Genomic DNA, 22,614 nt, shown 5'->3' on the forward strand with positions numbered 1-22,614 from the left:
AGACATTGTATAGTAGTTGTATATGGGGGTTCAGAGATAGAAGTTTGAGTAAGAGACCTGGTTGGAGTCATAAGTGTATAGGGGTGAATGAGATCACATAGGCAGTATACAGAATGAAAAGAGAGGGGAGCCTAGAAGGAACCCTCCTCAAGGGAATATGGGTCCCAATTCTCAATTTAAGTCTCAGTCTTACTGTTGGTACTTCCAGTACCTTTGTTAAATGTGTTGCCTCTGCTGAGAGTGTGTACATTCGTTCTTTCTTTCTTTTTTTCATTCTTTCTTTCTAAATCAGTTTTGTTGAGAAGTAAGTTATATACAAGAAAACCTAGTGCATCACGTTTAAAACCATGCTTATCTTTTAAAATCCCACTTATCCTTCAAGGAATATTAAATGCTATGCTCATGAAAGTTTTTTCCGATTTCCTTCCAGTTACAAGTAATCCCTTTGTCTTGGAATCATAACACTATGCAACTTTTCTGAGACACTTATTCCTTTCTTTTATTTCCTGGAGTGATTACTTATTTACATATCCTTATCCTGTATTTTAGACTCTAAGCTGATTGAGAACAGGATCTGTATAGACATCTTGTATGGAGCATATTCTTAATAAATGTGACCAGTGAGTAAATTTTATGAATGTCCTCTTCTTATATACTAACTGAAGGAGTCTCAGAGTACATAGAAATTATAAAATGGAGGCATAATAACATAATGCAGATATGAACCAGTAAATACAGTAAAATTTCTTATTTATGAAATGATTTAGGATGAAAAATCATCCCATAAAAATCAGTTTTAAAAAAAATATTATTGGGCTTCCCTGGTGGCGCAGTGGTTGAGAGTCTGCCTGCCGATGCAGGGAACACGGGTTCGTGCCCTGGTCCGGGAGGATCCCACATGCCGCGGAGCGGCTGGGCCCCTGAGCCATGGCTGCTGAGCCTGCGCGTCCGGAGCCTGTGCTCCGCAACAGGAGAGGCCACAGCAGTGAGAGGCCCGCGTACCGCAAAATAAATAAATAAATAAATAAAATAATAATAAATATATATATATTATTAATCTTTCTTAATAATTTTGTTGAAAAAAACCCAGCTAATATACTTCTGTTCACCTACAAAAGAAACATAGACACATTGAAATACCTTCATAAAAGTAGTGATTGTATTAATTTTATTAATACTTATCAATTTATTCTAATAGCCATTACTTTTTATTGAAGGCAAAACTAGGTGGTAATATCTTTATTTTATAGATATAAGGAGATTGGGTCTCAGAGAGGTTATGTAATTTGTGTACAAACCCACAAATATTACATGGCACAACTGAATGGATAGTGATCTGTCTTAACTTCAAAGCGAGTTATGTATGGGGTTTTTCTGCTATGCTTATGTTACTTTTAAATTTCATGGATTTGGAGAATCTTAAGATTTTAACGTATGAGACAAAATAAAAGAACTGGTGGTAAATATGTAGCTATTATTCATGTATAATTTTAAAGCAAGGAATTTAAAAGTCTGGTGGCCATGAGAGGGTCTCTGAACAACTACATACAAAATTGTATGTATACTTTTCCACCTTTATCACAAGCTTATAAGATCCAGGATGACTCCCCTACCCCTCAAAAAAGATGAAGATCCAAGATATGGACATATCTTTTAATTTTAATCTGTGAGCTTATAGTTCTATTCTATGTATAAACTTAGACACTGTTCGAAGCTAAGAATGATTAAAAAGAATTGTAATGATAGGCATATTTAAAAAGCATTACCTTGTCAGATGCAGATGCTATTTATTTATTTATTTAGGCTGCTTTGTGTGGCTTGTGGGATCTTATTTCCCTGACCAGGAGTTGAACCTGGGCCCTAAGCAGTGAAAGCATGGAGTCCTAACCACTGGACCGCCAGGGAATTCCCACAGATGTTCTTTATTGTTTATTTATTTTTTTAAAAACTTCTTGGTATTATTTTTTTTTTTTTTTTTTTGGCTGTATCGGGTGTTTGTTGCTGAGCATGGACTTTGTCTAGTTGTGGTGAGCGGGGGCTACTCTTCGTTGCGGTGCACGGGCTTCTCATTGGCAGGTGGATTCTTAACCACTTTGCCACCAGGGAAGTCCCCACAGATGCTCTTTAGAATAAATTCCTTGTCCTTCAGATCAGTGGGAAATTTTTATGGAATTCTTTTCTTAATTAATTAATTCATTCTTCTCTCCCCTTTAATTGGGGATGGAATGTGGGTGGGAAGCATGTGTTTAAAAAAAAACATAAAGAAAGATCACTGAGTTATTTTAGAGTATAATGTGCTGGATATGTGACCTTTATATTTAATTTTACCTCTTTTTTTAGCTTTTTTTCAAGCTGAAATGGAAAGCCAGTGGCAGAAAGCTGCTTGGGCTACAAATATCAGCTTGAAAGCATAGCTCCTTCTAAGGATGTTCATTATAGTTTTTTGTTTGTAGTGGTTAAAATTTGAAGGAACTTTCAACTTCCAACAATAGAGCAATAATTTTGAAAAATTAAGGTTCATCTTTCTTTGGATTGTTACATAACCATTAAAATTTGGTTTTCAAAGAATGTTTTAAAATATCAGGAGACTTCTGATTCTGGCCAAGATGGAGTAAAAGGGACTGAATTTCCTCTTCTGCCTGAAACAATGGAGAAAAAAAACTGAACAGAATATTTGAAAAAACAATTTTGAAGACGTTGGATATCAGGAAACGATGGAAATGATCTGTGAAGGATGGGAAACTAACAAGTTGAGCACTATAGTTGCCTGGATAGCTTCCAGACTGTGGTACGGGAAAGAAGAAGCCAGGCAGAGCCTGGAAGTCTCCCTGAATTGCTGGGAATGTAAGAGGCCAAGGTGGATCAAGTTCTCAGGGCAGAGTACCAGGAAGGAGAAAGCTGCACAGAGAGAGCACTCTGGAGATCTGCAGAAGAGCCTCCTCCAGTCTTTAGCTGAATACTGATCAGCACATATGTGTGAGGAAGCTACCTGAGGCCGGAGAAAGAGAGGGAATATTCCTTGATGTTTATATAGGGCTAGCAGTAGTGTAGCAAATAGTTAGAGGTGATAAACCAACAAGGAGAAAAACTGAATCATAAAACTGTACACAATCCAAACGAAGTGAGAAGAAAAGAGGAAAAAGGGAACAAAGAGCATGTGGGACAAGTAGAAAGTAAATAGCAAGCATATTAATAATCACATAAATTATATTAAAAGCAAATGATCCCCTAAACCAGGGATCAACAAACTACAGTCAAACTGACTGCCCGGTTTTGTAAATGAAGTTTTTATAGTTGGAACACAGGCATGCCCATTTGTTTACATGTTGTCTAGGGCTGCTTTTATGCTACAGGGGCGGCTTTGAATACTTGCCAGAGACCTTATGGCTTGAGAAGCCTAAGATATTTACTCTCTGGCCTTATACAGAAACACTTGCTGATACCTGGCTTGAACATCACAAATAAAGGCAGAGAGTGTCTTTTGGATAAAAAAGTAAGACCCAACCATATCCTCCCTACAGGAAGCCCACTTGATGAGACTGACACTCTACCTACTGCACTAATGAGGTTCCTTTACAAGAAACTGACTTCCCTGTTTGTTTAAGGTTATTTAAAAAAAATAACTTATTCATTCATTTTCCTCCCATATACTTTTTAAAAAATTGAGGCATAGCTGATTTATAGTATTATACAAGTAATGATTCAAAATTCTTATAGACTATACTCCATTTAAAGTTATATAAAATATTGGCTATATCCCCTTTGCTGTACATTATATCCTGTAGCATACTTATTTTATACATAGTAGTTTGTACCTCTTAATCCCCTACCCTTATCTTGTCTCTCCCCCTTCCCTCTTTTCACTGGTAACCACTAGTTCTCTATATCTGTGAGTCTGTTTCTGGTTTGTTATATTCATTTGTTTGTTTTATTTTTTAGATTCGACATATAACTGATAACATACAGTATTCGTCTTTCTCTGACTCATTTCACTAAACATAATATCCTACAGGTCTATCCATATCCATATCATAAATTGCAAAATTCCATCTTTTTAATGGCTGAGTAGTGTGTGTGTGTGTGTGTGTGTATATATATATATATATATATATATATTCCGTATGTGTGTGTATATATATGTATGTGTATATATATATAATCTTCCTTATCCATTCATCTGTTGATGAACACTTATGTTGCTTCTGTATCTTGGCTGTTGTAAATAATGCTGCTATTAACATTGGGGTGCATATATCTTTTTGAATTAGTTTTTTTTTTTTTTTACAAGAAACCCACTTTAAATATAAAGCTGCAAATAGATTAAAAGCATGAAATACCATAATCCTACCAAGTTGGAGTGATTATATAAATATCAAAGTTGATTTCAGGCTAAAGATACCTGGGTTAAAGAAGATTATTTCATAGTTATCAAGTACACATATAATTCTAAATATTTATTGCTTCTGATAACGGAGCTTTAAAATTCATGAAGCAAAAATTGATAGAACTACAAGGAAAAATAGTGAAATTTGTAATTTCTTGGAGACTTCAATATCCCTCTCTTAAAACTAGATAAGGCTAGTACACGGAAAGTCAGTAAAGATATAGAAGACTTGAACAACCCTATCCATCAACTTTATCTAAGTGATATTTATAGAACACTTTACCCAGTGGCAACATATATACACATTATTTTCAGGTGCACTGGAATGTTCACCAAGATAGAACATATTCTGGGCCACGGAATGAGTCTTATTAAATATAAAAGGATTCAAGTCATACAAAGTATGTTCTTTGACCACAGTGGAATTAAATTAGAAATCAATAAAAAAGGTTATTTGGAAAAGATATTTGGAAACTAAATACCACGCTTCTAAATAACTCCATGGATCAAGGAAGAAATCAGAAGAGAAGTTTAAAAATTATTAAAGTGGATAAAATGAAAATATAAAAACTTACAAGGTGCAGCTAATGCATTACTTAGGCGGAAATTTATAGCACTAAATACTTAAATTAGAAAAGAAGAAAAGTCTCAAATCACTGACCTGAGCTCCCAACTTGAGAAACTAGGAAACAGAGCAAATGAAACCCAAAGTAAGCAAAAGAAAGGAAATAATAAAGATCTGAGGAGATCAATAAAATAGTAAACAGGAAAAAAAATTGAGAAAACCAAGGAAACCCAAAGCTGGTTCTTTTAGAAGATTGGTAATTGATAAATCTCTAGTGGAGCTGGTCAGGATAATGAGAAGTCACAAATTACCATTAACAAGAAAGAAGGAGGTAACATTACTACATATTCTACATATATTAAGAGAACAGTAAGGGAACATTATGAACAGCTTTATGCCAATACATTTGACAACTTCGGTAAATTGGATAAATTTGTTGAAAGACAAAAAAAAAAGCTCATGAAAGAAGAAATGTATAATGTGAATAGGTAATTCTTTTTCTATTAAAGAAATTGAACTAACAGTTAAAAACATTCCCATTAAGAACACTTCAGGCCTGGATGCCTTCACTGGTTAATTTTACTGAACATTTAGGGAAAAAAATAATACCAGTTCTACACAAACTTTTCCAGAAAATTGAAGTGGAGAGAATTCTTTCCAACCTAGTCTATAAAGTTAGCATTACTCTGAAAAAGATATTACAAGGAGAAAAAAGAAAAAAGACCAAATAAACTATAGACCCGTATCCCTCATGAACATAAACAAAATTTTGGCAAGTTATATCCAATAGGTTAAAAAGATAATACCTTGTGATTAAGTAGGGTTTATTCCTGCTTGAATATGCAAGGAATGCAAGATAGGTTTAAAATTTGAAAACCAATCGATGTAAGTCACTGTATTAACAGACTGAGAAATGATTATCTCAGTCAGTGCACAAAAGTATTTGACAAATCCAATAGGTATTCCTGAGTACAAAGTGTAAGCAAACGAGGAGTAGAAAGGACCATCCTCAGTCTGATTAAGGACATCTACAAAAAGCCTACAGTTCACATCATACTTAATGACAGAAGACTAAATGCTTCCCCTTAAGGTCAAGAACGTGGCAAAGATGTCCACTTTTACCCAACATTATACTGAAGGTTCCAGCAAGTGCAGTAAGGTAAGAAAAAGAAATAAGAGGCATCTAGTTTGGGAATGAAGAAGTAAAACTATCTTCATCTGTAAACAACATGATGTCTACATAGAAAATCCTATGGAATTTGCAAAGACACTGTTAGAACTAGCAAGTGTGTTTAGTGAGGTTGCAGGATACAAGATCAATATACAAAACTCAGTTGTATTTATGGAAATACAATACTAGCCCCAAACAATAGCAAATTGAAATTTTAAATTACTATTTTCATTAACATGAAGAAGCATGAGATGTTGTAAATCTGACAAAAGATAGGCAAGACCTATACATTGAAAACTACAAAACATTGCTGAGAAAAATTAAAGAGAACCTAAATAGACTGAGAGATATATTGTGTTCATGGATTGGGAGACTCAACATTGTGAAGATGTCAGTTCTCAAATTGAACCACCTCATTCAGAATTCCAGAAGACATTTTATAGAAATGGACAAGGTGATTCTAAAATTCATATGAAAATGGAAAGGATCTAAAATAGTCAAAACAGCTTTGTAAAGTAAAAACAGAGTTGGAGGACTTAATACCACCTTATTTCAAGACATAAAGTTAGGGTAATCTAGACAGTGTAATATTGGCATAAAGAATGACAAATAGAGCAATGGAATAATATGGAGTCCTGAAAGGGACCCACACATACAGAGTCAGTGGCATTTTGACAAAGGTACAAAGTCAGTACAGTGGAGAAAGTAGTCTTTTCAACAAACAGTGCTAGAACAATTGGATATAAGTATGCCAAAAAAAGACCTCTTATCTATATAAAGAATCTCAATGGATAATATACCTTAAATATAAAAGCTATCTTGTATCCAGACTATTAAAAGAATTCTCAGAATTTAATAATAAGGGACTTCCCTGGTGGCACAGTGGTTAAGAATCTGCCTGCCAATGCAGGGTATATGGGTTCGAGCCCTGGTCTGGGAACATCCCATATGCAGTGGAGCAACTAAGCCCAAGCACCACAACTACTGAGCCTGCACTCCAGAGCCTGCGAGCCGCAACTACTGAGCCCGCATGCCACAACTACTGAAGCCTGCATGCCTAGAGCCCATGCTCTGCAACGAGAGAAGCCACCACAATGCGAAGCCCGCGCATCGCAATGAAGAGTAGCCCCCGCTTGCCGCAACTAGAGAAAGCTGACATGAAGCAACGAAGACCCAATGCAGCCAAAAATAAATAAATAAGTTTATTTAAAAATTTAATAATAAGAAAACCCAATTAAAATAATAGGTATAAGATTTGAAGACACTTCACCAAAGATGATGTACAAAGGGAAAATAAGAACATGAAGGTATACTCAGCTTCATTAATCTTTAACAAAATGCAAATCAAAAGCATAATGAGATACCACTAAACACCTATAAGAATGTCTAAAATTAAAAAGACTGATCATACCAAGTGTTGACACTTGGAACTGGAATATAGGAATATAAAATGGTACAACTTTGAAAAAGCTTGGCAGTTTTAAGATTGTTAAACATACATACACCCATTGTTGAGCTAGCCATTCCACTCTTAAATATTAACTCAAGGGAAATGAAAGCATATGTCCATATAAAGACTTGTTCATGAATATTTATGTAACATTGTTTATAATTGCCAAAACCCAGAACCATCCCTAATGTCCATCAACATGTGAATGGATAAATTGTATTATATCCAATAGTGGAATACTACTCAGCAATAAAAAGGAATGGAGTGTTGATCATACAATAGGTATTTTTATTATTTTTTAAAAAAAATAATTTTTAATTGAAGTGTAGTTGCTATACAGTATTATATAAAACAATAGGTATTAATGTCAAAATAATTATGACAAGTAAAAGAAGCCAGGCAAAAAAAGAATATATACTTTATAACCCCATTTATATATGTATTTATAAATATGTTAGAATTATATATACATTAATATATAGAGATATATATGCAATTCATATCTATTATAATGTACATAATTCTAGAAAATATGAAGTAATCTATGGTAACAGTAAACAGAGCTGTGGTTCCCTGGGAATGGGGGGTTGTGTAAAGAGTGAAAGGAAGGATGACAGAGGGGCACAAGGAGACTTTTGGTGATGGTGGATATATTCATTATCTTGATATAATGATGATGTTATGGATTTGTACTTAGGTCAAAGCATATCACAATATATACTTTAAATATGTGCAGTTTATTATATGTCTCTTATGCCATAATCTTTTTTCTTTCTTTCAAGGCTTAGGGAAGTACAAAATTTTAAATAATAAATACAGATTACACATTGTGGCTTTTGGTCATAAATTGTCGAGATCTATATTCATTTGCCTACATATCTCCACTTGGATTTTTTTTTAAATTATATTTTATTTTTTTATACAGCAAGTTCTTATTAGTCATCAGTTTAATATACATCAGTGTATACATGTCAATCCCAATCTCCCAATCACACCACCACCCCCACCCGCTGCTGCTTTACCCCTTAGTGTCCCTACGTTTGTTCTCTACATCTGTGTCTCAGTTTCTGTCCTGCAGACTGGTTCATCTGTACCATTTTTCTAGGTTCCACATATATGCGTTAATATACGATATTTGTTTTTCTCTTTCTGACTTACTTCACTCTGTATGACAGTTTCTAGATCCATCCACGTCTCAACAAATGACCCAATTTCGTTCCTTTTTATGGCTGAGTAATATTCCATTGTATATATGTACCACATCATCTTTATCCATTCGTCTGTCAGTGGGCATTTAGGTTGCTTCCATGACCTGGGTATTGTAAATAGTGCTGCAATGAACATTGGGGTGCATGTGTCTTTTTGAATTATGGTTTTCTCTGGGTGTGTGCCTAGTAGTGGGATTGCTGGATCATATGGTAATTCTATTTTTTAGTTTTTTAAGGAACCTCCATACTGTTCTCCATAGTGGCTGTATCAATTTACATTCCCACCAGCAGTGCAAGAGGGTTCCCATTTCTCCACACCCTCTCCAGCATTTGTTGTTTGTAGATTTTCTGATGATGCCCATTCTGACTGGTGTGAGGTGATACCTCATTGTAGTTTTGATTTGCATTTCTCTAATAATTAGTGATGTTGAGCAGCTTTTCATGTGCTTGTTGGCCATCTGTATGTCTTCTTTGGAGAAATGTCTATTAAGGTATTCTGCCCATTTTTGGATTGGGTTGTTTGTTTTCTTAATATTGAGCTGCATGAGCTGTTTATATATTTTGGAGATTAAGCCTTTGTCCATTGAGATTCATTTGCAAATATTTTCTCTCATTCTGAGGGTTGTCTTTTTGTCTTGTTTATGGTTTCCTTTGCTGTGCAAAAGCTTTGAAGTTTCATTAGGTCCCATTTGTTTATTTTTGTTTTTATTTCCATTACTCTAGGAGGTGGATCAAAAAAGATCTTGCTGTGATTTATGTTAAAGAGTGTTCTGCCTATGTTTTCCTCTAAGAGTTTTATAGTGTCCAGTCTTACATTTAGGTCTCTAATCCATTTTGAGTTTATTTTTGTGTATGATGTTAGGGAGTGTTCTAATTTCATTCTTTTACATGTAGCTGTCCAGTTTTCCCAGCACTACTTATTGAAGAGACTGTCTTTTCTCTATTTTATATCCTTGCCTCCTTTGTCATAGATTAGTTGACCATAGGTGCCTGGGTTTATCTCTGGGCTTTCCATCTTGTTCCTATGATCTCTGTTTCTGTTTTTGTGCCAGTACCGTATTGTCTTGATTACTGTAGCTTTGTAGTATAGTCTGAAGTCAGAGAGTCTGATTCCTCCAGCTCTCTTTTTTTCCCTCAAGACTGCTTTGGCTATTTGGGGTCTTTTGTGTCTCCATACAAATTTTAAGATTTTTTGTTCTATTTCTGTAAAAAATGCCATTGGTAATTTGATAGGGGTTGCATTGAATCTGTAGATTGCTTTGGGTAGTATACTCATTTTCACAACATTGATTCTTCCAGTCCAGGAACATGGTATATCGCTCCATCTGTTTGTATCATCTTTAATTTCTTTCATCAGTGTCTTACAGTTTTCTGCATACAGGTCTTTTGTCTCCCTAGGTAGGTTTATTCCTAGGTATTTTATTCTTTTCGTTGCAATGGTAAATGGGAGTGTTTCCTTAATTTCTCTTTCAGATTTTTCATAATTAGTGTATAGGAATGCAAGAGACTTCTGTGAATTAATTGTGTATCCTGCAACTTTACCAAATTCATTGATTAGCTCTAGTAGTTTTCTGGTGGCATCTTTAGGATTCTCTATGTATAGTACAATGTCATCTGCAAACAGTGACAGTTTTACTTCTTCTTTTCCAATTTGTATTCCTTTTATTTCTTTTTCTTCTCTGATTGCAGTGGCTAGGACTTCCAAAATTATGTTGAATAATAGTGGTGAGAGTGGACATCCTTGTCTTTTTCCTGATCTTAGAGGAAATGCTTTCAGTTTTTCACCGTTGAGAATGATGTTTGCTGTGGGTTTGTCATATATGGCCTTTTTTATGTTGAGGTAGTTTCCCTCTATGCCCACTTTCTGGAGAGTTTTTATCATAAATGGGTGTTGAATTTTGTCAAAAGATTTTTCTGCATCTATTGAGATGATCATATGGTTTTTATTCTTCAATTTGTTAATATGGTGTATCAGATTGATTGAATTGCATACATTGAAGAATCCTTGCATCTCTGGGATAAATCCCACTTGATCATGGTATGATCCTTTTAATGTGTTTTTGGATTCTGTTTACTAGTATTTTGTTGAGGATTTTTACATCTATATTCATGAGTGATATTGGTCTGTAATTTTCTTTTTTTGTAGTATCTTTGTCTGGTTTTGGTATCAGGGGGATGGTGGCCTCATAGAATGAGTTTGAGAGTGTTCCTTCCTCTGCAGTTTTTTGGAAGAGTTTGAGAAGGATGGGTGTTAGCTCTTCTCTAAATGTTTGATAGAATTCACCTGTGAAGCCATCTGGTCCTGGACATTTGTTTGTTGGAAGATTTTTAATCACAGTTTCAATTTCATTACTCCTGATTGGTCTGTTCATATTTTCTATTTTTTCCTGGTTCAGTCTTGGAAGGTTATACCTTTCTAAAAATTTGGGCATTTCTTCCAGGTTGTCCATTTTATTGGCATAGAGTTGCTTGTAGTAGTCTCTTAGGATGCTTTGTATTTCTGCTGTGTCTGTTGTAACTTCTCCTTTTTCATTTCTAATTTTATTGATTTGAGTCCTCTCCCTCTTTTTCCCGATGATTCTGGCTAATGGTTTATCAATTTTGTTTATCTTCTCAAAGAACCAGCTTTTAGTTTTCTTGATCTTTGCTATTGTTTTCTTTGTTTCTTGTTTTGTTTATTTCTGCTCTGATCTTTATGATTTCTTTCCTTCTGCTAACTTTGAGTTTTGTTTGTTCTTCTTTCCCTAGTTCCTTTAGGTTTAAGGTTAGATTGTTTATTTGAGATTTTTCTTGTTTCTTGAGGTAAGCTTGTATAGCTATAACCTTCCCTCTTAGAACTGCTTTTGCTGCATCGCATAGGTTTTGGATCGTCGTGCTTTCATTGTAATTTGTCTCCAGGTTTTTTTGTTTGTTTTTTTTTGTGGTACGCGGGCCTCTCACTGTTGTGGCCTCTCCCGTTGCGGAGCACGGGCTCCGGACACGCAGGCTCAGCGGCCATGGCCCACGGGCCCAGCCACTCCGCGGCACGTGGGATCCTCCCGGACCGGGGCACAAACCCGTGTCTCCTGCATCGGCAGGCAGACTCTCAACCACTGCGCCACCAGGGAAGCCCATCTAGGTATTTTTTGATTTCTTCAGTGATCTCTTGGTTATTTAATAACGTATTGTTTAGCCTCCATGTGTTTGTGTTTTTTACGTTTTTTTCCCTGTAATTAATTTCTAATCTCATAGCATTGTGGTCAGAAAAGACACTTGATATGATTTCAGTTTTCTTAAGTTTACTGAGGCTTGTTTTGAGACCCAAGATATGAACTATCCTGGAGAATGTTCCGTGCACACTTGAGAAGAAAGTGTAATCTGTTTGGGGATGGAATGTCCTATAAATATCAATTAAATCTATCTGGTCTGTTGTCATTTAAAGCTTCTGTTTCCTTATTTATTTTCATTTTGGATGATCTGTCCATTGGTGTAAGTGAGGTGTTAAAGTCCCCCACTATTACTGTGTTACTGTCGATTTCCTCTTTATAGCTGTTAGCAGTTGCCTTATGTATTGAGGTCCTCCTATATTGGGTGCTAATATATTTATAATTGTTATATCTTCTTCTTGGATTGATCCCTTGATCATTATGTAGTGTCCTTCCTTGTCTCTTGTAACATTCTTTATTTTAAAGTCTATTTTATCTGATATGAGTATTGCTACTCCAGCTTTCTTTTGATTTCCATTTGCATGGAATATCTTTTTCCATCCCTTCACTTTCGGTCTGTATGTGTCCCTAGGTCTGAAGTGGGTCTCTTATAATATATATGGGTCTTGTTTTTGTATCCATTCAGCAAGCCTGTGTCTTTTGGCTGGAACATTAAATCATTCACGTTTAAGGTAATTATCGATATGTATGTTCCTATGATCATTTTCTTAACTGTTTCGGGTTTGTTTTTGTAGGTCCTTTTCTTCTCTTGTGTTTCCCACTTAGAGAAGTGCCTTTAGCATTTGTTGTAGAGCTGGTTTGGTGGTGCTGAATTCTCTTAGCTTTTGCTTGTCTATAAAGCTGTTGATTTCTCCATGGAATTTGCATGAGATCCTTGCTGGGTAGAGTAATCTTGGTTGTAGGTTCTTCCCTTTCATCACTAAGTATATCATGCCACTCCCTTCTGGCTTGTAGAGTTTCTGCTGAGAAATCAGCTGTTAACCTTATGGGAGTTCCCTTGTATGTTATTTGTCATTTGTCCCTTGCTGCTTGCAATAATTTTACTTTGTCTTTAATTTTTGCCAGTTTGATTACTATGTGTCTCGGCATGTTTCTCCTGGGTTTATCCTGCCTGGGACTCCCTGTGCTTCCTGGACTTGGGTGGCTATTTCCTTTCCCATGTGAGGGAAGTTTTCGACTCTAATCTCTGCAGATGTTTTCTCGGGTCCTTTCTCTGTCTTTTCTCTTTCTGGGACCCCTATAATGTGAATGTTGTTGCATTTAATGTTATCCCAGAAGTGTCTTAGGCTGTCTTCATTTCTTTTCATTCTTTTTTTCTTTATTCTGTTCTGTGGCAGTGAATTCCACCATTCTGTCTTCCAGACCACTTATCCATTCTTCTGCCTCAGTTATTCTGCTATTGATTCCTTCTAGTATATTTTTCATTTCAGTTATTGTATTCATCTCTGTTTGTTCTTTAATTCTTCTAGTTCTTTGTTAAACATTTCTTGCATCTTCTCGATCTTTGCCTCCATTCTTTTTCCGAGGTCCTAGATCATCTTCACTATCATTATTCTGAATTCTTTTTCTGGAAGGTTGCCTATCTCCACTTCATTTAGTTGTTTTTCTGAGGTTTTATCTTGTTCCTTCATCTGGTACATAGCCCTCTGCCTTTTCATCTTGTCTATCTTTTTGTGAATGTGATATTTGTTCCACAGGCTGCAGGATTGTAGTTCTTCTTGCTTCTGCTGTCTGCCCTCTGGTGGATGAGGCTATCTAAGAGGCTTGTGCAAGTTTCCTGATGGGAGGGACTGGTGGTGGGTAGAGCTGACTGTTGCTCTGGTGGGCAGAGCTCAGTAAAACTTTAATCCACTTGACTGCTGATGGGTGGGGCTGGGTTCCCTCTCTGTTGGTTGTTTGGCCTGAGGCGACCCAACACTGGAGCCTACCTGGCTCTTTGGTGGGGCTAATGGTGGACTCTGGGAGGTCTCACGCCAAGGCATACTTCCCAGAACTTCTGCTGCCAGTGTCCTTGTCCCCATGGTGAGCCACAGCCACCCCCCGCCTCTGCAGGAGACCCTCCACCACTAGCCGGTAGGTGTGGTTCAGCCTCCCCTGGGGTCACTCTTCCTTCCCCTGAGTCCCGATGCGCACACTACTTTGTGTGTGCCCTCCAAGAGTGGAGTCTCTGTTTCTCCCAGTCCTGTCGAAGTCCTGCAATCAAATCCCACTAGCCTTCAAAGTCTGATTCTCTAGGAATTCCTCCTCCCGTTGCCGGATCCCAGTTTGGGAACCTGACGTGGGGCTCAGAACCTTCACTCCAGTGGGTGGACTTCTGTGGTATAAGTGTTCTCCAGTCTGTGAGTCACCCACCCAGCAGTTATGGGATTTTTTTTTTTTTTTACTGTGATTGCACCCCTCCTACCGTTCTCATTGTGGCTTCTCCCTTATCTTTGGATGTGGGGTATCTTTTTTGGTTAGTTCCAGTGTCTTCCTGTCAGTGATTGACCAGCAGCTAGTTGTGATTCTGGTGTTTTCGCAAGAGGGAGTGAGAGCACGTCCTTCTACTTTGCGATCTTGGCTCAGGCTCTATTAGATATTTTTTAGTCATGTCAAAACTAAACTCTTTAAACTAGCGCAAATCTCTAACTTCTTTTCCTGCTTCCTTTCTAATTATACTGTAGGATTTTTTTTTCCTTTTTTTTTAAAATTTTTATTTTTGTAAGCGGTACTTCCATCCTCCCATTTTTCATGCAGGAAGCTAGGGAATCTTCCTTGATGCTTATCTCATCCCCTGCTTTACTACCAAGTTGTGTCATTGAGAACACATTTCAAAGCTGTAGTCTTCCTTTTCTTCACTACCACCTGGTTCAGTTCTCTCTTCTCTTTTCACTAAAAATTGCCTTCCGATTATACTCCCTGGTTTTATGCCTGACCCTCTCAATCCAGTCTCTAGGGAACAGCCAGAGAGATCTTTCGAAGATGAGCATTTAAATCATGTAATTTCTCTTCTTGGATCTTTTCAATGACTTTTCATTGCTCTTGGGATAAGATCTAAAATCCTTTGAATATGGTCAGATTCCCGTTTGCCTCTTGCTTATTGTGTTGTAATCACTTAGGCTACCTTTCAGTTTCTTAAAATCTCCAAGATCTTTGAACTCCAGAACTTTCTCACATGGTATTTTCTGAACCTGCACTGGTTTTTCCCTTTGTCAGTGGCTACCCCCATGCATGCTTTAAGTCTCAGCTTAAATGCCACTAATTCCGAGAAGTCTTTCCTGACTTGCCCATTCAAAATTGGTATCCACACCAGTATCCTGTAGATTTTCATCATAGCTGTTACAGGTTTTTTGGGGGGTGAGGGAGGGGTAGGAGAAGGTGTTTATATGTGTATATGAGATTATTTGGTAAAATACCTCTTTTCTATACTATTCTGAAAAGCTCCTTGAAAGTGGACACCTGTCTATTTTGTTCACTACTGTGTAGCCATCACCTGACTTACTTCCTGGTACAGTTGACAATATTTATTGAGTGAAAGTTTAGAGAAAATACATTGGAAGGAAATATACCAGTGGGTTGCTTTTTGAGTGCTGCATGCTTGTTTTTATAAGATTTCTACAGTGAACTATTAGACTTTCTAATAAGAAAAGTTATAAATAAAATACATCTTTATACTTTTTGTCTTTACTAGAGGTGAAAACGCAGATGTTATTTTGTGACTTAGATGCTAGTGCTAAATTCTGTTACAAATTAAGTGACCTTGGTATATTAACTTGACTTTTAATATCTTGGAGTTGCACAGCTCTAGGGAGCACTGTTTATGCATATTGTTAGTTAATGAGGACTCCTCTGTTAGTGTAAAGCAGAGACTCTTCTTTTAGTAGCAATTTTAGGTATATGGTTTATCTAGAACAGAGTATGCACTTCTCTCCTAGATCTACCTGCAATTTATGTCATCTTGCATTCTTATCTTAGGTGCCTTATTGTATTTGTCTGTTCCTGTCACAATTTTTTAATCAGTCACCCTTAATTTAGCATAGTTTTGACCAGTTTTGTCTCGTGGAGAAAATTATGTAAGGTTTTCTGAAATCTCGGTATCTATCCATGGTAGCTCTGGTGCTGGACATACGGTGAATATCCTGTAAATCTTTTAAAAATCTTTATTGAATGTCATACATTTTTGAAAAATATAAAATTAAGCCATATCTTTGAGGTAATGATTTGTTAAGTAGGCTTAGTACTTTGAAGTTCTAAAAGTATAGTTCTCAGAGGATTGTCAACTTGATTGAGTAGCTTATTATATTTATTTTTTGCTCATCATTTAAATGAGCTTGCTTCTTAGCTAGAAATGCTTTTCAGTTTTTTAAATTAATTAATTATTTTGATAAAGCCTTTTAAAAAATTTTTTTGTTGGCTGTGTTGAGTCTGTTGCTGTGCGTGGGCTTTTTCTAGTTGTGGCGAGCAGGGGACTGCTCTTCGTTGAGGTGCCCAGGCTTCTCATTGCAGTCACAGTTTTATTTAAATGTTTGTGTTCCTTTTCTTTTTAAGATGCCCTTTGTTCATGTTATTTCACTTGTATTTATAATAAATGTATACCAACTTTTTAACAGATAAAATAATTAGGCACAGGGCTTGTACCCTGAAGGACACTGCGCATGCCATCATTGCAGCTGAATTGGATCCAGAATTTAATAAACTCTGTGAAGAAATTAAGGAAGCAAGAATAAAAAGAGGTAAGTTATAGAAATGAACTTGCTACTGAAGAGTAAGAGGTCATTGAATGTTGTTTCTTTACGGTTGCTGGTATTATGAAAATGTATTTTGAGGCCCATCCTTAATTTCTGATATGAAAATGTCATGTAAATTCTCAAAGATGTTTTAAAATTTTACTTTCTATAACAGTTTTAGTGCAAATGACAGAAATAAAGTACTTCTTAGTGAAATTTCTTTTGCAGGCATATATCTTTAATTATGGATTTCTGTTCTTAAAGGATTTAGATAGGCTTTCATATTTGAAGAGGGTTTATTTTCATCAGTTTGTATCTAATACCGATACTTAAAAATGGTTTTTAGGAATACTTTTTTTTTAAACCTGTTGGAATTTATGTGCAATTTTGTTAATATAAACACAGAATTAGCAGATGCGTTTTGTTCGTTCTATATATAATCCTGTCCTTGAGGAACTCACACTTTAGTAGGAGAGAGTAAGTGTAAAACAAATCGAGTATAGTGTGGCATATGCACTGATTGAACCATGTTCATAGCACAGAGGAGGGACCTCCTGGTAGGAAACCCAGCATTTTGATCAGAGTTTGGGGAATGAATATAGAAGTGTTGTCTCTAGTGAAGTAGAGGAAGGGAGGCAGTGACGGAGAAGGAGGAGGTATTGTAAGCACAGCACACTACGTGTACAGGCGCAGAGACGTGAAATAACGTGGTGTATTGGAAGAACTGCAAACTGGTGTTGCTAAAGATGTACAGAATGGTGGGAAACAGAGCTCAGAAGGTGAGCTGGGTCCAGGACATTGAAGATGTGAAGACGCTTTTCTTCTACTGCCTTAGAGAGGCCTTCCCTGGCCACCTAATCTTATTAGGCTCTGGTCACCATAGCACTTGGCATTTTGTTACTGTTGTTGTCTCTCTCCTCCTTATTTAGAATATAAGTGCTGTGAATGTCTTATTCATAGCTCTACTGCAGTCCCTAGAACTATCTCTGGTACACAACAGGCTTTTTATAAATATTTGCATGAATCAATGTCTTGCTAAGGAGCTTGGACTTTATCCTGTAGATCTATGTTTTTTAAAATGTGTTTGTGTTTATTACCCACATCAGCTTAGAACTACCGAATTAGATTCTCTGGCCGAGAATCTGAAGGCCGAGAAATCTGCACTTCAGCAAACTCAAGTGCTTTTTATGTACACTAAAGTTTGAGAACAATTGCCATAGTCAGTAGGATTCATAGAAGTATTTGAAACAGTGGAATGGATTGGTAAATTGCTTTGGCAGCAGGAAATAGCAAGGTCTCAATGTGGCTCAGTAGGAGGATGAGAGACCAGTTAAAAAGCTGTTGGAGCCAGTTTTGAAAACATTTTGGCAGTTTCTAAAAAGTTAAGCATAATATTTACATATGACCCAGCGATTCTACTCCTAGGGATCTACCCAAGAGAGATGAAAACATATGTCCATATAAAGACTTGTACGTGAATGTTCATAGCAGTATTATTCACAATTAAAAACCGGAAACAGCCCAAATGTCCGTCAACTGATGAATGGGTAAACAAAACAGGGTATAAGGGCTTCCCTGGTGGCGCAGTGGTTGAGAGTCCGCCTGCCGATGCAGGGGACGCGGGTTCGTGTCCCGGTCCGGGAAGATCCCACATTCTGCGGAGCAGCTGGGCCCGTGAGCCATGGCCGCTGAGCCTCCGCGTCTGGAGCCTGTGCTCCGCAATGGGAGAGGCCACAACAGTGAGAGGCCCGTGTACCGCAAAAAAAAACACCAAAAAATAACAGGGTATATTGTACAGTGACATACTGCTCAGCTATAAAAAGGAATAAGGTACTGATACATGGTACAGCATGGATGAACTTTATAAATGTTATGCTAAGTGAAAGAAGGCAGTCACAAAAGAGCACATATTGCATGATTCTATTTATATGAAATGCTCACAAAAGGCAAGTCTATAGAGACAAAAAGTGGACTAGTGGTTGCCTGGAACCGTTACCTAAATTGGATTGCTGTGGTGATTGCACAGCTCTGTAAATTCACTAAAAATCACTGAATCGTACGCTTAAAATGAGTGATTTTTATGTTGTGTAAATTGTACCTCAATAAAGCTTTTGGTGGGGGGAGGGCTGTTGGAGTAGTCCAGAGTTTTAATTAGTGAAGTGGGAATGAAGGTAGGATTAACATGAGAGAGATGCAGCTGCAGGGGTGGAGGGCATTGTGAAGGAAAGGAAGAGGCAAAATTGGCTGCCATGTTACTGGTTTAATGACTTAAGTAGATGCTAATACCACCAGTAGAGAGAGGGAATATATAAGGACAGGTTTTTTTTGGTGGGGAAAGAGAAACCAGTTATCTTTAATTTGACCTATCTCTAGGATATCCAGTTGGTGATATCAAGTAGGCAACTGATATGAATCAGAAGCTCAAGAGAGTTTTGGACTAAAGATGTAATTTGGGACTAATTATATAATGCCAGTAGGAGCTGAAGGCATGAATATTTGTGGTGGAAGGTGTAGATTAAAGTGAGAAGAAAAGGGATTCCAGAGACAGCCCTTAGAAACGTTTAAGGAAGGCAACATTTAAGGATGGCATAGAAGAAAGAAATCTAGTAAAGAGAATTGAGATGGAATGGTTATTTTTATGAAGATCAGTGCACGAAAACCAAACTTACGCAGTGTGGTGTGACAGCCAGCTAATGTCAGATGGAAACAGTTCATATGAATGGGGTTCAGTGGCCAAATATATGCTTATACTTTCTAAGATGGCAGAAATCATGACTTTTAGACTATATATAATCTTACTGTCTCACAGTCATAAAAATGTGAAATGTATCCCTCTGCAAAGTAAAATGAATAAACACAGGGCCCTTTGGGGATTAAGTGTAAATAAGCATGGCCTGCCATTTTATTTTTATGATTTTATATCTAGTTTCTTTCCCATCTTAAATCAATAGATACTATTTCATCCGAATTACAGACTGTCCAAGTATAATTAATGACTTTAAAATTCAGTTTTGTATTTCAGACTTTTTTTTAACCTTGTTGGTTTATGTAGCTGGAAATATTTAAATAGGTATCGCTTATCTTCTGCTTGCAGGCTTATCGGTAACAGCAGAACAAATAAATCCTCATGGTACTGGAGCTCGAAAGATGGAAACTAGAGTTGAAGAGGCATTTCGGCACAAACAAAGAAATCCAATGGATATCTGGCACAGCTCTGCAAATAAATGTGCATGTGAGTATTTGAGATCATGTTATCCAGTAGTGGGAACAACTGCAAATGAGGCAGATGTGTTAGGAATTGGGCACATATACCAAAGGGCTGCTAAGAGCTTGTGGGGTAAAATGCTGAATCAGAATACATTTCTTTAACCTTATTTGCTTTTCTCCTATCTCCATTCAATGCTTGCTGTTGTAATTGAACTAGATTTGAATATCTTCAGTTTTAAACTTTGGTTTTTAGATAGAGATGTGGAGCCAGTAGATTTTTTTTTTTTTTTTTTTTGCGGTACGTGGGCCTCTAACTGTTGTGGCCTCTCCCGTTGTGGAGCACAGGCTCCGGACGCGCAGGCGCAGCGGCCATGGCTCACGGGCCCAGCCGCTCCGCGGCATGTGGGATCTTCCCAGACTGGGGCACGAACCCGTGTGCCCTGCATCGGCAGGCGGACTCTCAACCACTGCGCCACCAGGGAAGCCCACCAATAGATTTTTTTATCCACCCCGCCCCCAACCCCTTGCTGTATGTTATGCAGAATGTTCTTGTTATGGTGGGAAATGGAAATTCCAGCTTAGGAGAGTGACTGAATTGACAGCAGGAAGTTGATTTTTCTGAGAAAAATCTGTGTAGCCTTCTTTAACTGGCTTTGTTTAAGTCAGATGTATTTAGGGGAAAATTCAGTGTTCTGGGTTCTCCTCACTTTTCCTCATTCATGGTGATCTGTAAAATTTCTAAAAGACAAATGTTAATAAACACAGCATCTTCCTAATGTAATCTTTTTTTTTAACATGTTTATTGGGGTATAATCCTAATGTAATCTTTATGTTTCACTAAAGATAGCCATCTTTGGAAGATATACGCTGTTCTTCTGATATAAAGGTGGTAATTCTGCTCCAACTGTCAGTAAAGATGGCCATAATAAGTTCTTTAACCAGTGGCATTGAATTTGAATGAATGAACCAGACTCAGTTTTTTTTATCTTGTTCTCTTTGTGATAAGTGGCATTCATGTGTGAGAACATTTGAAGGACTTAATGGTGCATTTAGTTCCATAAAACTGATTAAGCTATTTATCCTAGTTGTACCTTGGATCGTGACCTGGATTCTGTGACACAGCACTCTAAGTTAAACCTTGAAATCCCTACATTCTCTGCAACTGGTAAAAATATTTACTAACTAAAACACATTGAATATTGGCTTCAAGCAGTTTTAATTTCCTTTAAGTATTAAAATATTGTAATCTACAAATGTGAGTCCTGTTTTCTCTTACCAGTAGATGGCATATGTGACTCATCATTTGTCTGTTTTACATTAAGTTACTTAAATCATATGTCTAAATCTCCCTTTGGAAGAGTTGCTTTTCTAAGGTCTTAGTTTTGGAAACAAACTCAGAGATGTTATAAAACTTGATTTTAAAGATTGTGCCTCTAAATGGGCTTTTCACACAAAGCACCCTTGAAAAAGGAAGTGGGTATATTAAAGATTAGTTCTGTAAATATATACTACCACATGCCAGGTGCTGTGGGGATAGAGCAGTGACTAAAACAAAAATCCCTATTCTTGTGGCACGTATATAACCAATTCCTCTTATTTTACCAAAATCATACTAAGCATTAGAAGTGATTATAAAAGGACGGGGAAAATATCTCTAGCTTGACCTCTCCCCAAATAAGAACATTTTCTTTTTCTTAGCTGGGATGAAAGCATTAGAAATAAACTTACTTCAGAAGGGCTCCTAACCTTTGCTTAGGGTATGAGTACATTTTAAGGAGTTGCGCTGGCTCCTAATCAAGCAGGGTCCAGCCTCTTGCTCTAGTGCTCCATGGCTTAGTGAGGAAAGAAAAAGGGAACCTCTTGTACCTTTGGTTATTGGAGAATAAGCAAGGACACAATGTCAGGAGTGACTTGTCAGGTAGTAAAACCTAACAGTTCTACATTTTAGAGAAAGAGCAAGCTGAATACTTTTCTTACACTTTTAATGTGGACTGGATTAGTTTTTCATATAAGTAATGGAATGCTTATGAATGCCTATCACTTATAGCCTGTGCTTTTAAAAGTAGACTAATATAGAAATTTCATCTCCAATTACCCTATAACTGTAAATTGTAAAAAAAAAATTAATAGGGGATAAAGGAATGGAGAGATGGTAATGATAGTACAGTTTTGAAGGCAAAGTAAATTTTGAGCCAAGTGACTAAATAACTTGAATTTTGCAGATGATTTTAGAAACCTTTAGTAGATTTATTCTTAGATGAGAAAGAAGAGTGATAGTTATGACAAAATTTGTCAACACTTGTGAATACCTTGGTGTCTTTACAGAGACTCAGTAAGGATTAAAGATGAAAGGATGGGAAAAGTATGTAAACACACTATATACTGTTGATAGATCACAAGTTCATATTAAGTGCTAGAGTAAAGAAGTGAGGGTTGTCTTAAGACCACATTCCCCTCTATTTGTCTTTCAAAAGCAGTTTTTAAACTGTGGATTAAACAATCTACACTTAGTGGTCTCATATTTGTATTTTCTTTTTAAAATGTCTTTGCCCAGGAAGCTTTCAACATTGACATATTAAAAATACATATTATCTCTTTTAAAATTAAGCCAGATTTGACATTACATTTATAGCCTTGGAAAAATATGAATTATTTTTACTCTGATGGCTTTCAACAAACTAATATTTAGAATTTGGTGTTTGACACCAGAAGTGATA

The 22,614-nt window shown here is 36.7% G+C and overlaps 1 protein-coding gene across 2 annotated transcripts in view; it reads left to right on the forward strand.

Annotated features, from left to right (window-relative positions):
• ATAD2B (ATPase family AAA domain containing 2B) overlaps positions 1-22,614 on the forward strand; it is a 150,671-nt gene that overhangs the window by 117,096 nt on the left and 10,961 nt on the right. For both annotated transcript variants that reach the window (XM_067703596.1, XM_067703597.1), the window contains exons 23-24: positions 16,574-16,696; positions 19,785-19,922. In XM_067703596.1, coding sequence (XP_067559697.1) covers positions 16,574-16,696; positions 19,785-19,922 — 261 coding nt within the window. The remainder of the gene's footprint in view (positions 1-16,573; positions 16,697-19,784; positions 19,923-22,614) is intronic.

Source organism: Pseudorca crassidens, chromosome 14 (assembly GCF_039906515.1).
Source record: "Pseudorca crassidens isolate mPseCra1 chromosome 14, mPseCra1.hap1, whole genome shotgun sequence".
Taxonomy (NCBI): Eukaryota; Metazoa; Chordata; class Mammalia; order Artiodactyla; family Delphinidae; genus Pseudorca; species Pseudorca crassidens.